Source organism: Cebus imitator, unplaced genomic scaffold, assembly GCF_001604975.1.
Source record: "Cebus imitator isolate Cc_AM_T3 unplaced genomic scaffold, Cebus_imitator-1.0 Scaffold142, whole genome shotgun sequence".
Lineage (NCBI taxonomy): Eukaryota > Metazoa > Chordata > Mammalia > Primates > Cebidae > Cebus > Cebus imitator.
This window is the reverse complement of record NW_016107457.1, coordinates 1,133,567-1,154,267: the sequence shown is the minus strand read 5'-3', so window position 1 is coordinate 1,154,267 and position 20,701 is coordinate 1,133,567. Positions and strand designations below refer to the sequence as shown.

Sequence of the window (20,701 nt, the reverse complement as noted above, 5' to 3'; positions counted from 1 at the left end):
GTTCTGACTTCAACCTTATTGGTCAGGTGGTTCCCTGAGATTGGAGTTTATAGTTCTGACCTTCAGGCACAGGAAATGGGCTTCTTCCTTCTGATACACAAGAATGATGAACACAGTGAAGATCCCTGATAGGCAAAGAAAATGCTCATGCAGTGAAAGGAAAATTCTATTAATCATAATAGTAGCTGCTATTAATGCACTGTTCATTCTGCGCCCTGTACTGTGCAGAAAAATTTACACACAGCTTCTCTTCATCCTTTCAACTATTCTCAGAGGTAAATATTATCTCCATTTCACAGAGGAGGACACAAATTTTCCTAAGGTCGACAGACAAGATCTAAATGCATGGCTATCAAACAGCAAAGTCCAACCTCTTCACCTCTAAGCCAGATGACCTGAAAGTTATCCAAAAGGCAGTTTGAAGACAAGAAAAGAAGCTGACTTACCTGGGGAGAATCATGGCCTCTGGTGATGACTGAAATATTTACTATATTGACTAAACATCAGATTATCAAAATTAAATTAAATGCACTTCAATACATTTGAATTCACAAAATTACTAAGTACGCCATAAATTCTGAGCCAATTTAACAGTATATGCCAGGATTTATATAGCCAACGGAGTGAAGTTCCCTTGGAAACAGTCATCTAAGGAGACTATTTATTCCACTATTGAGTGTCTTATGGGAGGTCTACATTTGAAATAAACTTCCAAGTATTAATGCATTCTTGGAGTATTCTTGGTGGTAACAAAAATCATGTTCTTTTAAGGCAAACTTGATTTCTGAATACTGCAGTCACCTGAAGTCAAGTCTAAGAAGCAATGAGTCCCTCACCATTATCATCATAGGGTGTAGCTATAAATCAGTGACACATAACACTCTGGGCCACACAATCCTTTTCAGAATGTGCTTAAACCTGTGGAACCTAGAGATAGGGAGGGGGAGGGGTAATGGGAGGAAGGAATATTTTGCATTTGAAAGCACAGGCTTGTTTCAATATGGTAGGCACTTTTAACAGGATTTTTTTTTTTTTTTTGACAGTCTCACTCTTCTCCCAGGCTAGAGTGCAATTATTGTGATCTCGGTTCACTGCCTCAGCCTCCTAACTAGCTGGGACTACAGGCGTGCACCACCACACTTGGCTCATTTTTGTATATTTAGTAGAGATGGGATTTTACCATGTTGGCTAGGCTGATCTTGAACCTCCGACCTCATGTGATCCGCCTGCCTCAGCCTCCCAAAGTGCTAGAATTACAGGAATGAGCCACTGTGGCCAGCCACTTTTAACAGCTTTGTTAAAAATGGATTTCTAAAGAGCTCCCTAGAGTCCCCTTGGAGTGTGCTAAACATATGGAGGCCCATATGAAGGGTGGGGATGTTCCATTCTCCAACCTCTCCCTCTTTAGTGCCACCTTTCTCCATTTAGAATTCAGGTTCAAGGAGGGCAAAGGGTTTGGTTTTATTCACTAGTGTTCCTAGACCAGGGCCTGACACTTACTAAATATTTATGTGTCATTAATATGTATATAATGAACCAAATAAGTAAATAAATGGATAATTTAATATTGGGTCACAGGTAAGATTTCAACTACCAAAAGAATTTCTGTTCTAGAAACAATGTTTAAGAACCACTGGCATAGATAATTCAAGTGGAAATACTCCTGGGGGCATAATGTGAGGAGGCTAGGTTTTCTTTAAGGTTTAGCAAAATCTCAGAAGAAGTAAGACAGTGTGAGTTCGTTTGAGCATGAGTCCAGTGAGTATCTCAACACAGGGCATGGTAAACACACAGAGGTAACACAATGGCAGTCTCTGAAAGGGGTACCTGGATCAAAAAGCCCAGCATCACTTCAGTCTTTGCTGATGGATGGGGCTGTCAAAGCGGTCATATACTTGAGTCTTTATAAAAGAAAGAAATAGCAAGAAGAAAACCTGTTCTATAATGTTACTCTTTTGTATGTACCTATGGGTGGCCAAAGAAACAATGATTGATGACTGGTCCTGGACTCACTGACTAAAATAAAGTGCTTTAGTTTCTGGTTGAAAATGAGGAATGTCAGTGCAAAACAGGAGGCCACAGAATGCATATTCAATTCTGCAGAAACATCTTTCAACTTTGCCGAAAATAGCCAAAAAAATATTTTTTTTCTTAGAAAACAAAGATAGGCATCGAATTTATATGTAAAGATTTTTCTTTAAAAAAAAAAAAAAAGACAATTTCATCTGGCAAGAGCAATACAAAGGGGTTATATAAATTTATTTTTCATGTAACAATTGATTCGGTTAGAAAAAATTCCCATTTTCAATGTTAACTCCATCTCTTATTTTTGGAAAAAAATCACTGAAAGGACATACCCACACAAAAATACAATCTGTATCTGTTCTATATTTACAGATAACCAGTCAGTCAGTCATTATTAAGGCGCAGATTGATTAAAAGTTAACATTTATTCAAATCATCAATATTTTGTGCATCATATAACAACTCTGTATACTGTAGTGTCATATTCCCTTCATTGCATCAAGAGAAAGTGAGAGAAATAATTTCCAGTGTTTTTGTTTTTAGCCACCGTATTTAATCATTTAAGTGGGACAGTTTTCCTTTTGGCATATCAAAGCACTGTTCATAAAAGCTACATCAACTTAATACTGCATATTCATTCCATCTTCCTCCTGTTGCAAATGCATGGTAGAAAGCTGGGAAGAGCTCCAAATGATTATTATCTGGGAAGGTCTTACTAAAGACCTAACAACATTTAGAGTCCTGAGTTGTTGAACAGGACACAAATCTGGAATTGTTAACCTGTACTAAATGTTTATTATGATGCATTAATACAATCAAATAAGATGGATGTTCATCACATGATCCAGAAGACCATTTGTACACATATGCGCAGGATGACTAAAGGGAGTGATTTTGTTCAACATCCTTAAGCAGATAAGGCTTAGTTTAAAAAGGGCAGGCCCTCCGTGCCAGTTACAACTGACAATTTTATGACCTACCCATTATCTATGCCTTCAAAGTAACCAATACCATTTTTTAAAGTGAAATTTTTTTCTGTGTGCAAAATGCCTCTTCAGTTCTTGTTCTTTAATGGTGTGATTCAGCAATGAAAAAACGTCAGCCAAGTATTTCTAATCCCATGTTTGTATAAAAGTACCCAGCTCTTGTATATGCGTATCTAATGCCTTCTACTGAGAGCACGTGAGAGTGGTTTATGTCCGTGTAGAAAATCTTGACTACTGAACATAAATAACTCTTTACAGGTAACTTGACAACATTTCCCATGGGAAAGTTTTCTAACAAATTAATATACTTGGAAATAATATTGCTTTGAAGAAAGAAAGGCACTTTAGTGATTTTCTTCATGGATTAAAAACACTTCATAAATCCGTAAGATCTCTGAAAAGACCCAGGAAACAATGTTGCCTGATTTCTTGGACTTTCACAGTATAAGATTGTAATAATGAATCTAGCCACTTAAAAAATATCCTTTTCCTTCAGAACTTATCTTCATAAACTGCCACCCTGGAGACTCAAATAAGCCTGTTCATTCTCAACAAACGTAAGTCTACTTCAAGCAGACAGGGTTTTAGGAAAGTCCTGTGGCCATATGGAACACAGCTAACATGTACATGATAAGGATTGTAATCTATTTCTTCTCATAATGGCAACAGTGCTGTCTTGTCAGATGATTATTTGTCTTTTTAAATAAAGTGACAATCTAGGGCTCCAGTTATTGAATGTCGTCCATTCTCTACCATAAATCTCTAGTAAATATCAATTTCATCAATTATGTACTGTATGCTTATAATATCTAAAAATAAAAGTTTGATATAAATAAATGTCCTTTAGTGGCAATATACTAAAAAACAGCCCTTTGCCTCCAGACAACCATTAAAATCATTTTAGCATTACGGGCAGCAGCTAAATATGACGACTGCAAAGGGTTAATACTGCAAAGTCCATTTGGTCTTTCTTTGCACCTATTACCATGAACTAGGTCCATTGCTAAGTGTTTCTGGATGCTAACATACATGAAACAGAATTGGTCCAGAAGCAAGTGGACTCACTTACATTTCCCAAAGTCATGGAATACTCTGCAGAATACAGAAACTAAGATCCAGTACCATTTCAAATGAAAGTTTGATGTAGTCAGAAAAATGTGACTAAATCTGATCTGTACCAACATATTCGGTGACACAAAAATGGGAGAGAGAGATGGAGACAGCGAGAATTTCCACAGGACAAGAAATTAGAACGTGTAAAGTGCTGAAAGACCGCAATAATCATTTTAAAGCAGTACCAGAAAATTCCACTTTGATTATTTTTTTAAAAATCCCCAAATACCAAAATGAAACAAGCAAACAAAATAACTTGAGTTTTCTGGCATCCCAGATGTCAATTCATCCTTCATTTTAAGTATTAAAAATAAAATCAGTGCATATGTTATATAGGTAAATAAAAACAGGAAATAAAGCCCTATCCTCATATTGCAAATTCTGTCCAACTGCCATTTTAAAAAAGTAATCCATATTTGGCGTTTTATGTGACATCACGAGAACATCTTCTCTTTTTTTTTCCTTTGTGCCATAAAGTACAGGTGCGAATAAGATGCTTTGGTCCTGATACCAGACACCCAGAGTGCTGAGGACGGTGTGCTATGAAGGCTGTTCACAAATCTCCTGTGTCCATCGTTACAGTTAGTTGGCAGGCATGTGCCGAGAGGGCACTGCTACCAGCGGCCACTGACACTAGCAATGTCTGAGTGATACTGACGGGGTAGCCTTCCACTTGCTCCACCTTCCAGGAAAGAGGTGCGTGCATTTGGCGATTCGAAAAGCTTTCTTCGGTTTTTATTTAGTTCTAGAGAGAGAAAGAGAGAATTGTTAGGAGCTCAAGAGTATTTCTATGTATATACAGGACATCGCACTAGAGCTCAGAAAATGGTGACGTGGTAGGTTTTCTGAGGAAAGTCAAGTCTGGTAGCAAAAGGAAAACTTTCAGTTGATGGTCAAGGCATTTCTGAAACACTAGAAAGTATGATATTAAAGGTAGCATATTGATAGTCTAGAGAACTAAGGACAGCAAATACTTTCTATTGCAATCTGTAAACTCCAGACAGCAAATAGTTTCTATTATAGTTTGTAAACTATATTGGAAGATATATCATTCTCAGAACTCTAACCAAATTAAACAGTTTGACCTACTCCAAAGTCATTTCAGAGGCGAGAACAATCAAAGCTGGTGAAAGGCACATGAGAAGACATATTACTGATGGCATGGAAAATTATGGCTATTGAACTCATCCATGTCAAACACGGCAATCATTTAGTTATTAAAGTCAGATATGAAAAGAAGACCTGTGCCTAAACACAAGGATATTGGAGGAGCACCCTGAAGTACAGCTGACCTTTGAATAATGCAGGGGCTGAGGTGCCAACCCCCTCCTGCCCCATGCAGTCAAAAATCCATGTATAACTTTGACTCCCCCAAAACTTTAATAGCCTGTTGACCAGAAGCACTACCAGTAAGTTGATTAACACGTTTTGTATGTTATATGTATTTTGTATTGCATGCTTACAATAAACTAAGCAAGATAGAATACCAAGAGAATCATTAGGAAGAGAAAATCTATTTACTGTTCAATAAGTGCAAGTGAATCATCATAAAGTCTTCATCCTCGTCATCTTTACATTGAGTAGGCTGAGGAGAAGGAGGAAAAGAAGGGGTTGTTCTTGCTGTTTCAGGGACAGCAGAGGCTCAAGAGGTAGTGGTGACAGAAAAAAAGGCAGGCACACTTGGTATAACCTTCCGAAAATACATCATAATTTGTCTGCCATTTTTGCTTTTTTCATTTCTTTAAAAATGTTTCTATGTGGTACTAGTCGTTCTTCCACTGTTTAGTTTCAGTGCCTGTATCATAGAAGGATCCATGTTATAAAAAAAATTAGAAGCAGTCTTGAATAATTGGAACTCTTCCGCCAGGCTGTTCAATGTCTTTCTGGCACTGCTGCTTCTATGTCTTCCTCCTCATCTGGCACTGGTTCAGAAGCACTCATCTCCATCAGGTCATCTCTGTTCATTCCTCTGGTGTGTTGTCTATTAGCTCTGGAATTTCCCCAAGATCTGATCTTGAAATCCTTTACCTCTTACCTTTTTTATTTTTTTGCCACATCCACAATCTTTCATGATTTTCTTGATTGGCTCTATGGTAAATCCTGTGAAGTCATACACAACATCTGGACAGTGTTTTCTAGCAGGAATTCATTGTTTCAGGCCTGATGGCTTTCACAGCTTTTTCTATAACAACAATGCCATCTTCAATGGTGTAATGCTTCCAGCTTTTCGTGTTTTCTCTATTGGGGTTCTCTTCTATAACCTTGGCAATCCTTTCCATAGAGTACCATGTGTAACAATCCTTAAAGGTCCTTATGACCTCCTGATCTGGAAGCTGGATTAGAGACCTTGTGTTTAGAGACAAGTAAACTACTCTGGTGACTCTGTTAAATGCACAGGGTTTTCAGTGGCCAGGGGCATTATCCAATGTCAAAAAAAAAAAAAAAAAAAAAAGACTTCAGTCTTTTACTGGCAAGTTATGTCCTGAATTCATGGAAAAAGTATCAATGGGGCCAGTCTAGAAAAAGCATTCTTGTTACCCATGCCTTCTTGTGCTACAACCAAAAGACTGGCAGCTGTTATTTATCTTCTCCCTTCAAGGCTCGAGGGTGGGCAGCTTTACAGATAAGGGCAGTACTGATCATAAACATGACTGCATTTGTACAAAAACAGCAGTCAGCCTATCCCTTCCTGACTGAAATTCGGGTGTTCATTTCTCTTCTGTACTAATAAAGGTCCTTTGTGGCATTTTTTTTTCCAGAATAGGACACTTTCATCTGCATTAAAAACCTGTTCAGGTGTACAGTCTTTCTCCTCAATGATTTTCTTTTCTATATCTGGGCACTCATCTGCTGCCTCTTGGTTGACAAAAGCTCCTTCTCCTGTCATCTTCATATTTGTTAAGCCAAACTTCTTTCTACAATTATCATACCATCTTTTGCTGTCATTAATTTCTCTAGATTTATATCCTTCACCTTATTTTTGCTTTAAGTTGTCATATAATGACTGCCTTTTCTTGAATCATGGAGTCAATACGTATGCTTTTTTATAACAATCCTGCACCCACTCTAAAAGCTCCATTTTCAATGCAAGTTTTATAAAAAGGTATTTTGCAAAAAGTGCAAGGCTTTTGTACCTGCTGGTGTAGCTGCAGCAATGGCTTCTCAAATTTCCTTTTCTTTTCGTTTCTTTTAAAAAATAGTCATTATGCTGTATTCATTCATCTTGACGTGGTGGGCCAATGCAGCTACACACCTCAATCTGTGGTACATATCAAGAAATTCAGCTTTTTCTCATGATGTCATGATTTGTCTCTGCTTCTGATAACTAGTGAGTGGCACTTTATGTGGGTCCTATGATGTAATTCAAGGTCTATGGTATTGTACTAAACACAATGAAAACACCCAAGAACTGTGAGAGATCACTTGTAACTGTTACATACAACTTACTGGAGAGGTTAATTGCTCACACGCAGAATGTTAGTGTTGTACTGTGCTTTAAGCAGATACTTGCAACACTTGGGCTCAACGCAATAGCAATAGAAGGTGGCTATGAAATTACAGTAATACTATATGTAACAGTTAATTTTATGCAGTTATGATTTAAAATGTCTTTTTGTTTGTTTACATTTCTCTCTGCTGCCAATGGTGCCATATATGGTCTGTGAGGTTTTGATAAGTTTTAACATATTATAAATGTGTATATTGTATGATAGTAAATGATAAAACAGACTAGTATCTGTATATATTTCATGCATTCCTGAGACATCTTTTTCTTAATTTTTTTTCAATATTCCTAGGATATGCAGGTTGGAAGTTTTTTCAAGTTGTTACAAAGTTCCAAAAATATTTCCAATTTATTTATTGAAAAAAATCTGTGTATAAGTGAACCTGTGCAGTTCAAATATATGTTGTTCAAGGGTCAACTGTATTACTCTACAGCCTCCATGGCTCTGCCAACTCACAAAGCCTATTCTTCTTGAGTGAGAAATAGTTTTAGAAAGAAGCATATGAGTAGGTTTCTTTGAATAAAAATTAGTTAAAAAAAAAAAAAAAACCAGCAGCAGCTTAGAAAATTACTCAAAAACACTAAATACCTGAATCTAAAATTTGAGGGAAAACCTGAGGTCCCCTATTTGAATTGTAAAGAAATCAGAGTATTCTAAAAACACTGTTTAGTTTGGAAAGGTAAAAAGTTAATTGACATAGACTCCCTTGTTTATGACTATGCATCAACCTCCACCCCCACCTCAAAAATCACTGATGTAACTTTTTCTGACAAACTCATGCAAGTACACAGAATCATCAGACTATGCAAATTAGGGTTTTGGTAGCCAACAAATGCAAATACCCTCAAATTTATTCCGTTTAAAATAGAGGGATTATGTAATGGATTTGCTTAAAGTTGTCTCTTTTTTTGAGGTGCTAGAGCAGGTGATTCACCTTATATTTGCATGTATTCAGTACCTTTTCAACCACACACACACGATCCCCTTTGGAATTGTGAAGTTACATGTAAGATATGGCAACCTACAGTAATGCTGAAGACACAGACTCAGGTTGTAACAGACTGCATGGGGTTAAGGATGGCCATAAACAGACACGTTCCTATGCCCAAGTTCTGGAAGATGACCAACACCTTAACATTTTACCCCACTGTCTTCCAAAATGTAAACGCTGCCCTGTATGGTCAGAGCAACAGTGGAGACATCTCTTTTATTCACATATAGGTCTTAGGAGAGAAGAAAAATAACAATGATTCATTAGGCTTATTGTATGACAAGCACTTTACATTTATTTTGCCCGATTCAAGTCTTCCTTAAGGGATAATGTTACCATTTTCCATTTTACGGATGAGAAAATGGATTTAAAAAAGACTAAGTCACTTGCCCATGCAGGTACTAAGTGACAGAGCTGAAGCCTCACATGCCTCATGCAAAGGTCAATGCCCTAAGCAATGGCCTTCAGTGACCCACTGGACAGAGAAGACCAACCGAGGCATCAGGAATACAAATCTGAGAAAGCGATAGTTCCAAGTATGCCAGATAACACAGCTTTATTTCCTATTTGAGCATACTAAATTTACTTTATAAATAGAAAAACCCAGCTTTACTCCGAAGAAACAAGGAAGGTATCTTTATAAGCAAAAGACACATACAGACATGCATACAGTTGGCTGTTGTTTCAAGTTTCTCCAGAAACAGTGGCAATGACATTCCTATTAAAAGTTGGATACATGTTTCTTCTTAAAAACAAAAACAAACACAGCCCTTCAAAATTCAGAAATCAAGACAGAATTGAATATATTTAAACTTATAGAAACATTATGAATAAATGAATCCCCTTTAGTACACAGCCTGGAAAAGTTTTATCTTCAAGCTAGGGACAATCTTCAGCCTCCATTTTCTCACAAGGGAATAATATACAATTCAGGAGGACATTTTACGGCAAAGAAAAAAGAATGAGGCCAAACACCATTTTCCCTTAGCGCATATAACATGTATAACTGAGCACATGACAATCGGGCCATTAAAACAAAGCTTTTCAAAATAAATGTTAAAAACTTTATCCTGAAAAGACACATCAGCCAGATCTTTGAAACAGTGCAATGATCACAAGGGAAGCCAATCCTAACCGATACAGTTCTAAGACAATACGTATGTATGTTTTAAAATGTGATGCACAGAGATCAATCTTCCGGAGAGGTTATCAAGGTCAAGTCCTACTGAAGAGATTTTAGAATTTTTTTTGTTTTTTAAATGATAAAGCAAACTCCTCTAATATTTTTCAGCAAGCCTAAGGGATGGTTTGGGAAAATACCAACCTTTTTCTTTGAAATTCCAAGGTTCACACAATCCTGGCAGCTCTCAGGATCTTGTTGCGGATCTGAACAGAGTCACAAACTAAAAGAATAGGTCGGGAAATGTTAGATCTACCTGAGGCCATAGTGGGAAGCCTGTCAACAGGATGCTAAACGTCCTTTCACTGAGTCCCTGTATATTTAACCAATCGTGAAAATATTCTGAGAGGAATCTGTGAATTTTCCCCCCAGAAAAGTGGATTTGGGGAAAAAGAGATAAAATTTATACTTTGATCCATTTCCATTAGAGATAAATTTCATCTACTGCTATAACATTAAAATAAATGGCCCGAGATTAAAAGTAAAACAAAACCTTATACTGAAAGAATAACTCAGATTATAAGTTAAAAATTACAGAATTTAAAAAGGATGAGCAAACTCTGTATCTAACCAATTTGTAACCATAAGACAAACGTGAGTCCAGACTGCCCAGCTATACTGCATCTATAGGGAGACAATGTTCTGGGACTATAAATGGATATCTTTGTTATCAGATAAGTTGAATTGGAGAAAGAAGCTTTTTGATGAAGAATTTTCTCAATAAAAATGTATTGCTTTCAGAGAAAATAATTTACCAGGTTCAAACAAATGCACTCAACAAAGATAAAATTATTCTTAATCAAGTCCTTTATGCTGTGCAGAGCACCCATAAGGCATCTTAGTCAAAGTCTCAAACTCCGTTTAAAAGCAAGAGGACCTGGTGAATGCCATAGAGAGGAAGTCTGCAGAAGTAGTATACAGCCTCAGTAGAATGACAAAAAAGACAATGATTAGAAAACACACACACACACATACATATATATGTATATATATATTTAAATAGAGAGCCTGAAACCCTTCTTATTCCCATCTAACCTCCCACACAAAGGATCCTGATACATTCCAAAGTAAAGGTATTGATGATCTATCTATGTCCATGAATGTATTTACAGCTATCTGCTTGTTGCTAAAAGCTTTACAGAATTGGGAATTGGGTTGGGACACCTAAAAAGGAACTAGTTTTCAGTATATCCCCACTGCCATTCCATGACTCTCTAGTGAAAGATTATGTAGCTCTGGATGCTATCCTTCACTGGTATAAAATTGCTGGCCCGCAGGCATGTTTCAACAGTATAGGTATGGCGAATGCACAAGTTAATCACATTTTAAACAGTATTTTTGCAAATTTCATTTGTAAATTAATAAAAGAATATAAAAACTCAAAAGTTAGCTTGAGTCTAGGAATAGCCCCCTGAGGCTGAGCTTTAGGGAAAACAAATACATTTTAAAAATTACTATCATAGATGGTAAAAAAGAAAGAACAAGTAATAAAACTATAGTTTTGTCCATTTTCACTAAGCCTGGTGATATCACATGAAAGGATAGATCTTAGAAATAGAAGGTGACCTTTGTACAATCATGTATTCCAATCTACCTTCATGATTAATAAACCAAAGCCAAAAGAAGTTTGGCAACTCACTCAAGGACTCATGACTTAGCAGAAATAAGGCCCAGATCTCCTACTGAATCAAGTGTTCTTTCCACTACACCAAGATAATCTTATGAGCAGGAATTACACATCTTCCCTGTGGAGTTCCATTAATAGAGCCTCTTGGGTATACACAGTATATCCAAGAAAAAATTTTAGACATTCTGTTAAAATTGATGAGTGTAGAACTCTATCCATAGAAGAATCTAATAGACTGCCACCAGGAACCTCAATGGCTGAATTTCCACTCCTATTTCAAAGCTGCTGTGCCTATGTCTGCTTCAGATAGATTTCCTATGGGAAGATGGGTGGGACACGCAACATGCTGATAAAATAAAATGGAAAACCACTGAGGTTTTAAATTCTTTCTGCTGATCTGATTAGTGAATGCTGTCTGGAATGAACTTTGACCAGTTGGATGCAACTATTGGCTTCACTGAGGCACAGCTTGCAAATTCAGTGTTCTGAAAAAGCATTCATTATTCCACAGCACATAACACTTGGTTTCTGCCCTTGGCATGTCTGTCTTTCTGAGACTGGGACATATATAAATTTGACATTCAAGAACTTTATTGGAAAGCCTTCAAAAATTAATCCCATTCCCCCTTCAAATTTCTGCATATTTCTCTAAACACTTTTTTGAGGTTCATTACTATGTATTTGCCCATTTGTGACTCATCATCTGGCTCAATTCCTTTCAAATGAGTGGCACCCAATAAATATGTAGAGAGCATTTCCAAAACATAAATGCAACAGATGCACAAAGAAAGTGGACTAGGGAGGTAGACATTATTTTCCTTCATTCTGTGACTATCTTCAGGATACTATGTCCTGTGACTCATAAATTCTACTAAAACAGTGGGAAACTAAGAAGAATTAAGACAAGTAACACTGCCAGATTCCACACTATCGCAACCAGCATTCTTTTCTTCTCAGTGCGATGATCTCGGTCAGTGTGCAAGGACACACATATTTGAAACATAACTGCCAATCAAGAATGATTATTCACTAATACAGTGATTACTGTTTAATACAGCTGCAAAGAGGAGAATTAAACTTTCCCCCCATTTTCATGTTCTGCATAGGGCAATTTTGGTTAGATCTTTCTGAAGAGATCTGTTTTCAGATATGACCCTTGTTAAGGCAGGTTTTCAGGCAATGCCTTGATGAAAAAGATATTCTCAGCATTTGTCACACTGTTGACAAGAAAACCCTCTGAAACCACAACCACCAAGGTGTCACATTAGTAAGCCAGTGGTTAATGGGTAGAACCAACCCAATGGCTGCGACCACTGGCAGAGATTATTCAGATTTTAATGTATAAGCTGAATATTTATATTCACCTGAAATTGCAAGCAGCATTTTCCTCCTGGCACCAAAAGTAGTTATTCCCAGCTCCTTCAGATCCTGATCTGTGAGAGTGAGGAATGTCTGAAGATCGATCTGTGGGTAAGAAAGGTCAATCTGTAACCAATATATCACTTAGTTTCTTTCTCACTGTAGGATCAACTTGTTATCACACTTATTTATTAATTATGCTCTACCTCCAGAAAAGAAAGGTAGTAGCACAAACCTAAGAAACAAGAATTAAGAAAGATGGTGAAATGGAAGTGATAATTCTAGCAGAAGACTTAGCTATGAGCATCCTAGAAACTACAGCAAAAAAGAAAATACGAAGATTGTATCATTTTTGTGAACTGATAAAAGGAAGAACATTATCTGTTCAGGAAAGAAAAAATAGGTCTTAGGATTTTGAATTGGCTAACTATATCTTTATAAGAAGAAACTAAATAATATAACAGATGGTATCTTCCTTTGTGTCCTACATAGGATTGAAAGAAGAATTCCCAGACACAATCAGACCTACAGTTCACGTGGCTCAACCCAGCAAACTATCACAGAAAGGGATACAAAAGAAGTATTTGCAAAAACTATAAAACTGTACTCTCTGGCATCAGAAACAAAGTATAAAGGTAAACTGCCCAAGGATCCCCCAACCTTCCTTTAAAGATAGTGTGGAAGAAGAGAAAGACAATGGATTCTGAAGCCAAAGAGACTTAGGTTCAGATCCCAACTGTGCCATTACTAGCTATGGGCACAGAGGGTTGACAATACTATATCTTGCAGAACTGTTGTGAGCATTCACTATAACTACAGATATAAAGCGCTGGGCTTACCAAAGAGGCTAATTGGCAGCTATGGTTACTAATAATGCATGTTGATAGGTCATCTGTGAAAGTTGCTAAATGAATCCTCAACATGCTTACAATAAATTAAATCTCATGAAGTTACTTAATGGGGGAATCTTGTTAAATCCTATCTGAGTATTAGAAAATATCCTACATGAAAGAAGCAGATTACCAAATTTCAACACACCATAAACAGATAAAACTTTTCATTAAATGATATTGAAGATAATTTAAATTGTCCTGTTTTGATGTGATCTTAGAAAACCCTAGACCATCATTTATCTCAGTTCTAAAGATATGTTTTCAAAAATTCTATAACAAAGACTCTTCAGCTCAAATGTTCCCCAACTTTCTCTTAAAGGACCAGATGTTAAATATTTTGGGCTTTGTGGGCCATATTGTCACTGTTGAAGTTATTTAATTTTGCTATTGTAGCTGGAAGAAGGCCTTATACAATATGTAAACAAATGAATATGGCAGTGTTCCAATAAAACTTTATTTACAAAATCAGGCAGTGGGCCTGCAGACCACAGTTTGCTGATTCCTGCTGTAGTTTATAAAATCTTAAATTAAGTCCCTCTGGCTTTATACTTTCATGTTTTCTTCCTTCTTGGTGTAATTGGAATAAGAAATACCTATAATTTAATATGCTTCTTCAAATAAGAAATAAACATAGATGAAAACAAACCCAGAATATCATTGAATAATATTCAGTCCCTTGCTTTTTAACCTTTTGTGCCTGGACATGTTAAAATACTTGTGCTTTTTAGCTTCCCAATCAGCTATCCTCATCTAACCAACAAGACTAAATATATTCTTTAATGCATTGATTATGAAAAGTTTATTCATCTGAGTGTTCATTTAGCCAAGAATTTTCTAACTCAGATGTAGGAGAGGTCAAGTGAACACTAACTCAGACATAGGAGAAACAGGAAAAAAAAACAATGTCCTGAAATTTAATATACACAATTGCTCTTTCAGTGCAAAAAACAAAAATGCTCAGCATTTAAGGTTAATAATTTATTGGACCATGGGCAGTACACTGAATTTTTGATACAAAGTACCTAATAAAAGCCATAGACTCTTTATTAACTGACACATGCCTAGAAATTACTGACTAAATCTGATGTTCTGTAGCATTAAAATAAGCCAACTAGCATCAAATGTGGACCATGTCTTGATTTGACAAAGACACAAATGTACAGAACCATTTTAATTTTCTGACACTTTGGGCTAGCTGTGCCCCAGCAGTATGAGTGCTGTTAAGAAGAATCATGCCCAGAGCCTCTTTACTTTATACCAGTACATAATAGGATATGGCTAATCAGTTTGACCAAAATCCATGACTGTGATTGTTCAGAAGACATCTCAGTTCTGTCTCAGTTCAGGTAAAACCCAAACGATTAGTTAATGAATAAATTAACATGTTGAAAAAAAAAAAAAAAAAAACATTTATTCTGTGAGAACAGACTTCGGTATGAGAAGGCTGAGTCAAAAATAGCCAGAGATATTTCAGATGCTGTTACTTACTTTTAAGTGCCAGAAATAAAGATAACAGATTCAAAAACAAAATCATGTTAAATACAGACTTGTTGATGACCTTAAGGGAGCTGTGACTACAAAAATTCCTATGAATCAATATATCAATTGGGTTTTATTTCTAAAACTGTTAGCTGTTATACATTTTTTGCAAGTATTTTCTCTATTTCTGCTATCCTGTGTTTACTAGCTGCATTAAATAAATAAGAAATGAGATGACATTTTTCTTAGTAGCAAGAGCAAGCTATGAGACTTGAATAAATGCTCAGTGAAAGCATACTCAGGTCAATAGGTGACTTCATTCTAGAAGTCAACATACATACAACCAAAACAAAGATACCTGTGAAAATAAATAATGACTGACCTCTTGTTGCTGGAAGACATCTGTGTATTTGCCCAGGCCCAGTTTGCTAAAGAGCTCAGGGAGGTCAGAGCCTTTGAAAGAGCTATTTAGGTTACAGCCATTGCTTCCTGTTAGCGAGGAAATGCAGTCCATGTAATTGCTACTGCTGAGATAGTGTTCCGCTGAAAGGCAAAGGAGAGAGAGGTTTGAAGTGTAAATGCCCAGAGAGAACATGGTTTAATGAAAAGTTTTAATTACCTAAATATTTCAAATTTCATTGTTCAGCTGAATAGAGCAGTAGCTGTAGAAATACAGCAATCTTTTACTGAAATATTGGCTTTTCATTAAGGAAATGCTGGTTATTGCTTTCAGCAAGGCTCCTGCCATTTAAAAGGCTCCACTTGGGAGGCAGAAATTCAGCAACAGTGCCTCTGTAGTTAATAATCATTCATCATATTCACCCTGAGTAGTCAGAAGCATTTGTTGTTTATAATTGATTTGATGTGAATTAAATGAGGAGCTGGAAAAAGGATCCCTGGGACAAAATAAAGGTGTAGAAAGTTATTACAAGTCCAGGCTCCTTTTGGATGGCAGGGTAGCTCTGTGTATCTATCCCTGTGTTTTCCTTCAGTGAAAGGAATTGTATGACATTGCAACACATAAATCCTATTCTCTAGAAAAATATAATTGGGTAGCAAGGTCACAAAACAGCACACTTCCAAAATTAAGAGTAATGTATAAACTGATAGGAATGATGCTGGGGTTCCTGGATTTAATTTGACAAAAATAAATCTGTCTCTGGGGAAAACTTTGAAGATGGCAATGCTGAATTTTACCCTGGTTCTGCAACTGCTTTGGTGGGCAAAGGTATCAACACACCGTGGCTCACAGACCCAGTGCAAAGCAGGGCTGAGTGATGGACTATTGAACCATGCCAAGTAAGAGAGAGAGACACACACACACACTCTCTCTTCCTTGGAGATTTTAGCAGAGTGCAGGCATTCTACCTCCCAGACCAGTAATGAGCTCTTGCCTATGTGGGAAATCTGTCTTCTTACACTAAGGATGTGGTTTCAGGAGAGATCCCCAAAGAGGTAAAGGAGGATGACACTGACCAAAGCTAATCAAATCCATCTAGTCTACTCTGGGGATCCATGCATCTGCCAAACCTAGAAATCTTGTTCTGCACTGTTTTGGGTGCCACTGATCGCTTTCTCCGGTTGTCTTCATCTCCCAATTGAGATGTCCTTTATGATTCTCAAGCAGAAGGCATCTCCTGATAAGGTTTCTTTTTCTCATAAAGATAGCTGTTTATCTCTTGGGGTGAATATGTAGAGAAAGGACCCAAAACCACACCCCAAGATACTGAGCCCTGGGATACTCCACCATTTACAGGTGAAGCAGAGGCCCCAAAGTCATAAAAACAATTTGAGGAGGAGTGATTATTGAGGTACTAGGTCAAAGGTGACACAAAGTGGACTGCAATAAGCAAATTGCGGTGAGTGACCATTGGATGTGACAACGTGAAAGTGGCTATAAGGCTGCCCATAAAATTTATGGTCCAAATGATACATTAACTTTTTTTTTTTTTTTGAGAGTAAAAGAGTTACTAAGAATTAAGCTGCAGCAACTGGTATAAATAGGGACGCCCAGGGAAAATGGAAAACATTGGTGACCTTGACAAGGGTGTTAAGAGAAATTATCTACAACTGTGCTGTCTAATACAGTAGCCATTGGTCACATATGTCTACTGAGCACCTGAATTGAGGCTAGTGGAAATGAAAATGCTTTGTCAGTACACAAAACACTGCAGATTTTAAAGACTTTGTACAACATAAGAAAGAATGTAAGCTATCTCAATATTTATATTGATTACATATTTAAAAGGAATCATACATACATTGGGTTAAATAAATTAGTAAAATTTTTAAAAACAAGTGTTTAAAATGTTCATAGTGATAAATGTTCAAAATAGCCTATAACTTATTTTTTTGTTCTTAACTACTTTTAGTTTCTATAGTCTCTCTTAAACTCTCTACACCCTAAAAAAGTGATGAAACCCAAATGACATTTCTTTTTATAAGAAATTTGGGTTCTTATTAAAATGTAGCCTCCATCTGAATCTTGAACTTCAATTCAAACTAGTACAGTCAATTATCCAATGTTAAATGAAGGGACAGGAGATAAAGAGAAGCACCAAATGAATGTATCTTGGGCTAGAGACTGGACATCATTTACACCCCTCCATCTGTGCCTGGCACCAGCCTGACTCTCAGCTGGATCATACTGTCAGTGGTGGAGCATCCAGCCACTAACTAATGGAAACTCTCCAGGCTACTATTGACAGTGCATTTAGGGATGAAAGACTTGCCCGTACTTTCTTATTTAGACTTGGCCAACGACCTGATTACTCCTTTCAAATCTGAGACTCCTGACAACACAGCGGACATGATCGATAGTAACATAACAACTGACTGTTACTGAGTGTCTACCAGGCTCAACTACATTGCCTTTCTTCAAGGAGTCTTCAAATACTGTACATGTTTTAGGATTCCAAATGTGTCAAAAACCCTGCAAAAAGGCATTGGGGCATAGCTTGTGATGACAATGTCAGCTCTCCTGTTTATACAGTCCAGGAGTATGGGTGCTGTTGTAGATAAAACAATGGGCTCATGCTGACTTTCGGTCAGATTTGCTAAAAGCCAGAGCCCCCATTCCGTAAGTTAATTTTTTTTTCCTGTTTATGCTAATTCAGCAACATCTATTTATAAACTGAAACCCTGCTGTTCACCTTTAGTAGCCACCCACTAGGCACTCTTTCTTCAATGGTTTAAGATGCTAACTGAATCACATTTTTCTCAACCACTTCTTTTTTCTCTTTTTTTTTTTTTTTTTAGACAGGGTCTCATTCTGTCACCCAGGCTTTTAGTGCAGTGGCTCACTTACTGCTCACTGCAGCCTCAAACTCCTGGGCTCAAGCAATACTCCCACCTCAGCCTCCCATGTAGCTAGGACTATAGGCACATGCACACCACCACTACCAGGTTTTGTTGTTGTTGTTGTTTTAGTAGAGATGAAATGTCACTGTGTTGCCCAGACTGGTCTCAAACCCCTGAGCTCAAGCTATCATCTAACCTTCACCACCCCACGTACTGGGATTACAGGTGAGAGCTGCCATGCCTGGCCTCAACCACTTTCTTACATCCTTGTCTTTTCGTTATCACCTGGATGGATGTGTGTGCATTACACATTCATGCATTTGTTTCACAAATTTTTACTGAGCAGCTACCTACAAAGTGTCAGTCCATCAGGTATTAGGGAAGAGTTAACTAATAAGGCAGAACAGAACAGAATGCCTGACATGTGGGCACTTCATAAATGTTTATAAAATGAATGAATATGGTCTCTGGCTGGCAGAACACAAATTCCCCAGGGAGATACAGATACATAGATATATAATTAACCTTTGGTATGGCAAGTGCTAGAGTGAAAGCATGCACAAAATGCAGTGAAAGGAGAGAACCAGGTGGCCTGCTTCACTGGGAGAAATGAGGACAGATTCACAAAAGAGATGGCATGTGAATTACACCAAGCACTTGAAGTCAGAAAGGCCACAGTGATACTCTAACTCAAAACACATTCTAAACTAGGTATACCAAAAAGTGAATAAAACACAAAGCTCACTTGATTTGTTCTGTTTACGCTTAGGGCTGCCAATAGAAGCTGCAAAGTCACTATGACTTGTGGGTCCAATTCCATTTCGGTCTCTCCAGTTATCAGATTCGCTTCCACTTCCCAAGTGTTCGCGACTGTTGGATCGTGAAAGGGACATTGATGAGCCCTGTAAATAGACAAAGCCAGATAAGGAAATGTTTAATCAGGTGGGTTTCTCAGGGTGGGAGGAGGAAAGCATCCACATTACACCACTGCCATTTACTTCTCTTGCCAACCACTGCAGCTACTCCATGAGTGCTGACTCCCAGGAAGGCTGTGGTACCTGCCTACAACCTTTGCCCTGCACCACCAAGGACACCTGGTAATTTACACTGTGCAGTCTTGTTCTTTCATTACGGGGATAGATCATGAGGGAGAGTTCTGAGATCCCCCAGTATAAATAATCCCTTCTCTAAAATTTGGAAGAGTGGATGCTGAGACTCCTTCCAATTTTGGAGACCACGAAGCAAATCTTCCACCTGGTAGAGCAAAGATTCTCTGCCTTGTGATATGCAAGAAGTCTGCCCACTTCTACAATGTCCCAACTGCCTCCCTAAGGACCACTTCATTCTATTCTTGCTGCTCATCCCTCTATAATCCATTTTCCATAAATCAACAAGACTGATTTCTTAAAATGCAAATTAAAACAAACATGCCTCTGTGTAAAGTCCTGTAACATATTTCCACTGTGCCTTACCATAAACTGACAGGCTCCATAATCCAGCCTCTGCCTCTCTCCAATCTCATCTCTGATGCTCTCCAACCCTACCGACTTCTACTCCAGGAACTCACCAGCTGGTTCTGGGATGATCGTGCCTGCCGTTCCCTTGGCCTACTACTCTTTCTCTAGATCTTTATGGCCTTTGCTTGCCATCTAGGTTTTAACTTGAATGTCATCTGCTCATAAGGTCTGCTTTATGACTACCCAATCTAAAGCAGTTCTGTTTTGTATATAACAGAGTCTTGTTACCTAAAGCTTTGTTTATTTTGTGTTTCTACCCATCAGAAAGCAAGTTCCATCTGTGAAAGCAAGAACCTTGTATTCAAGCAATGTATTTCCAGTGTATAAAATTGTCTGGAACTAACACAAGATGCTTAGTATTTGTGGAATTACTGAATTAATCTCAAAGATTCCTTTCCCTATAACTACGGAATACCTTTGCTAACTTCCGGGAATGGGTATAGGGAAATGAAGTTTTTTGAGACCAAAAACTGGCATTTCCAATGAAAATACCTTTATTATTTGTATATCTTTGAAAAAATATCTTGAATATTTCTACTCCTAGATTTGTAAGATTTAAGATAATCGGACAACTTTGTTACTATCAGTGCTAGAGAATTGAAAGCCATGTTTGATTGTCAATGCAGGTTTTGATTTGCTCTGAGAATATGTGATCATTACTCATGCTTTTAAGAGATGGGTGGCAAAAAGAAAAGGAAAATCCCAAACCTCTTTGTAGCTTTATT

At 37.4% G+C, this 20,701-nt stretch overlaps 1 protein-coding gene and 1 long non-coding RNA gene across 5 annotated transcripts in view; one reads left to right on the top strand and one right to left on the bottom strand.

The window, feature by feature from the left end:
* Nucleotides 1-15,546, top strand: part of LOC108313747 — a 112,546-nt gene extending 97,000 nt beyond the window's left edge. Inside the window, exons 2-4 of one of the 2 annotated variants that reach the window (XR_001829212.2) lie at nt 4,607-4,820; nt 5,917-6,096; nt 13,280-15,546. This is a non-coding gene — a long non-coding RNA (uncharacterized LOC108313747). Of the gene's footprint in view, nt 1-4,601; nt 4,821-5,916; nt 6,097-13,279 lie in introns of both variants that reach the window. The other variant, XR_005202447.1, reaches the window with a different exon arrangement.
* Nucleotides 2,229-20,701, bottom strand: part of BICC1 (BicC family RNA binding protein 1) — a 315,239-nt gene continuing 296,766 nt past the window's right edge. For 2 of the 3 annotated variants that reach the window (XM_017542259.2, XM_017542260.2), the window contains exons 18-21: nt 19,205-19,361; nt 15,542-15,702; nt 12,793-12,892; nt 2,229-4,869 (exon numbers count right to left, since the gene is read on the bottom strand). In XM_017542259.2, coding sequence (XP_017397748.1) covers nt 4,739-4,869; nt 12,793-12,892; nt 15,542-15,702; nt 19,205-19,361 — 549 coding nt within the window. In that variant the 3' untranslated portion in view covers nt 2,229-4,738. Of the gene's footprint in view, nt 4,870-9,945; nt 10,025-12,792; nt 12,893-15,541; nt 15,703-19,204; nt 19,362-20,701 lie in introns of all 3 variants that reach the window. The other variant, XM_017542261.2, reaches the window with a different exon arrangement.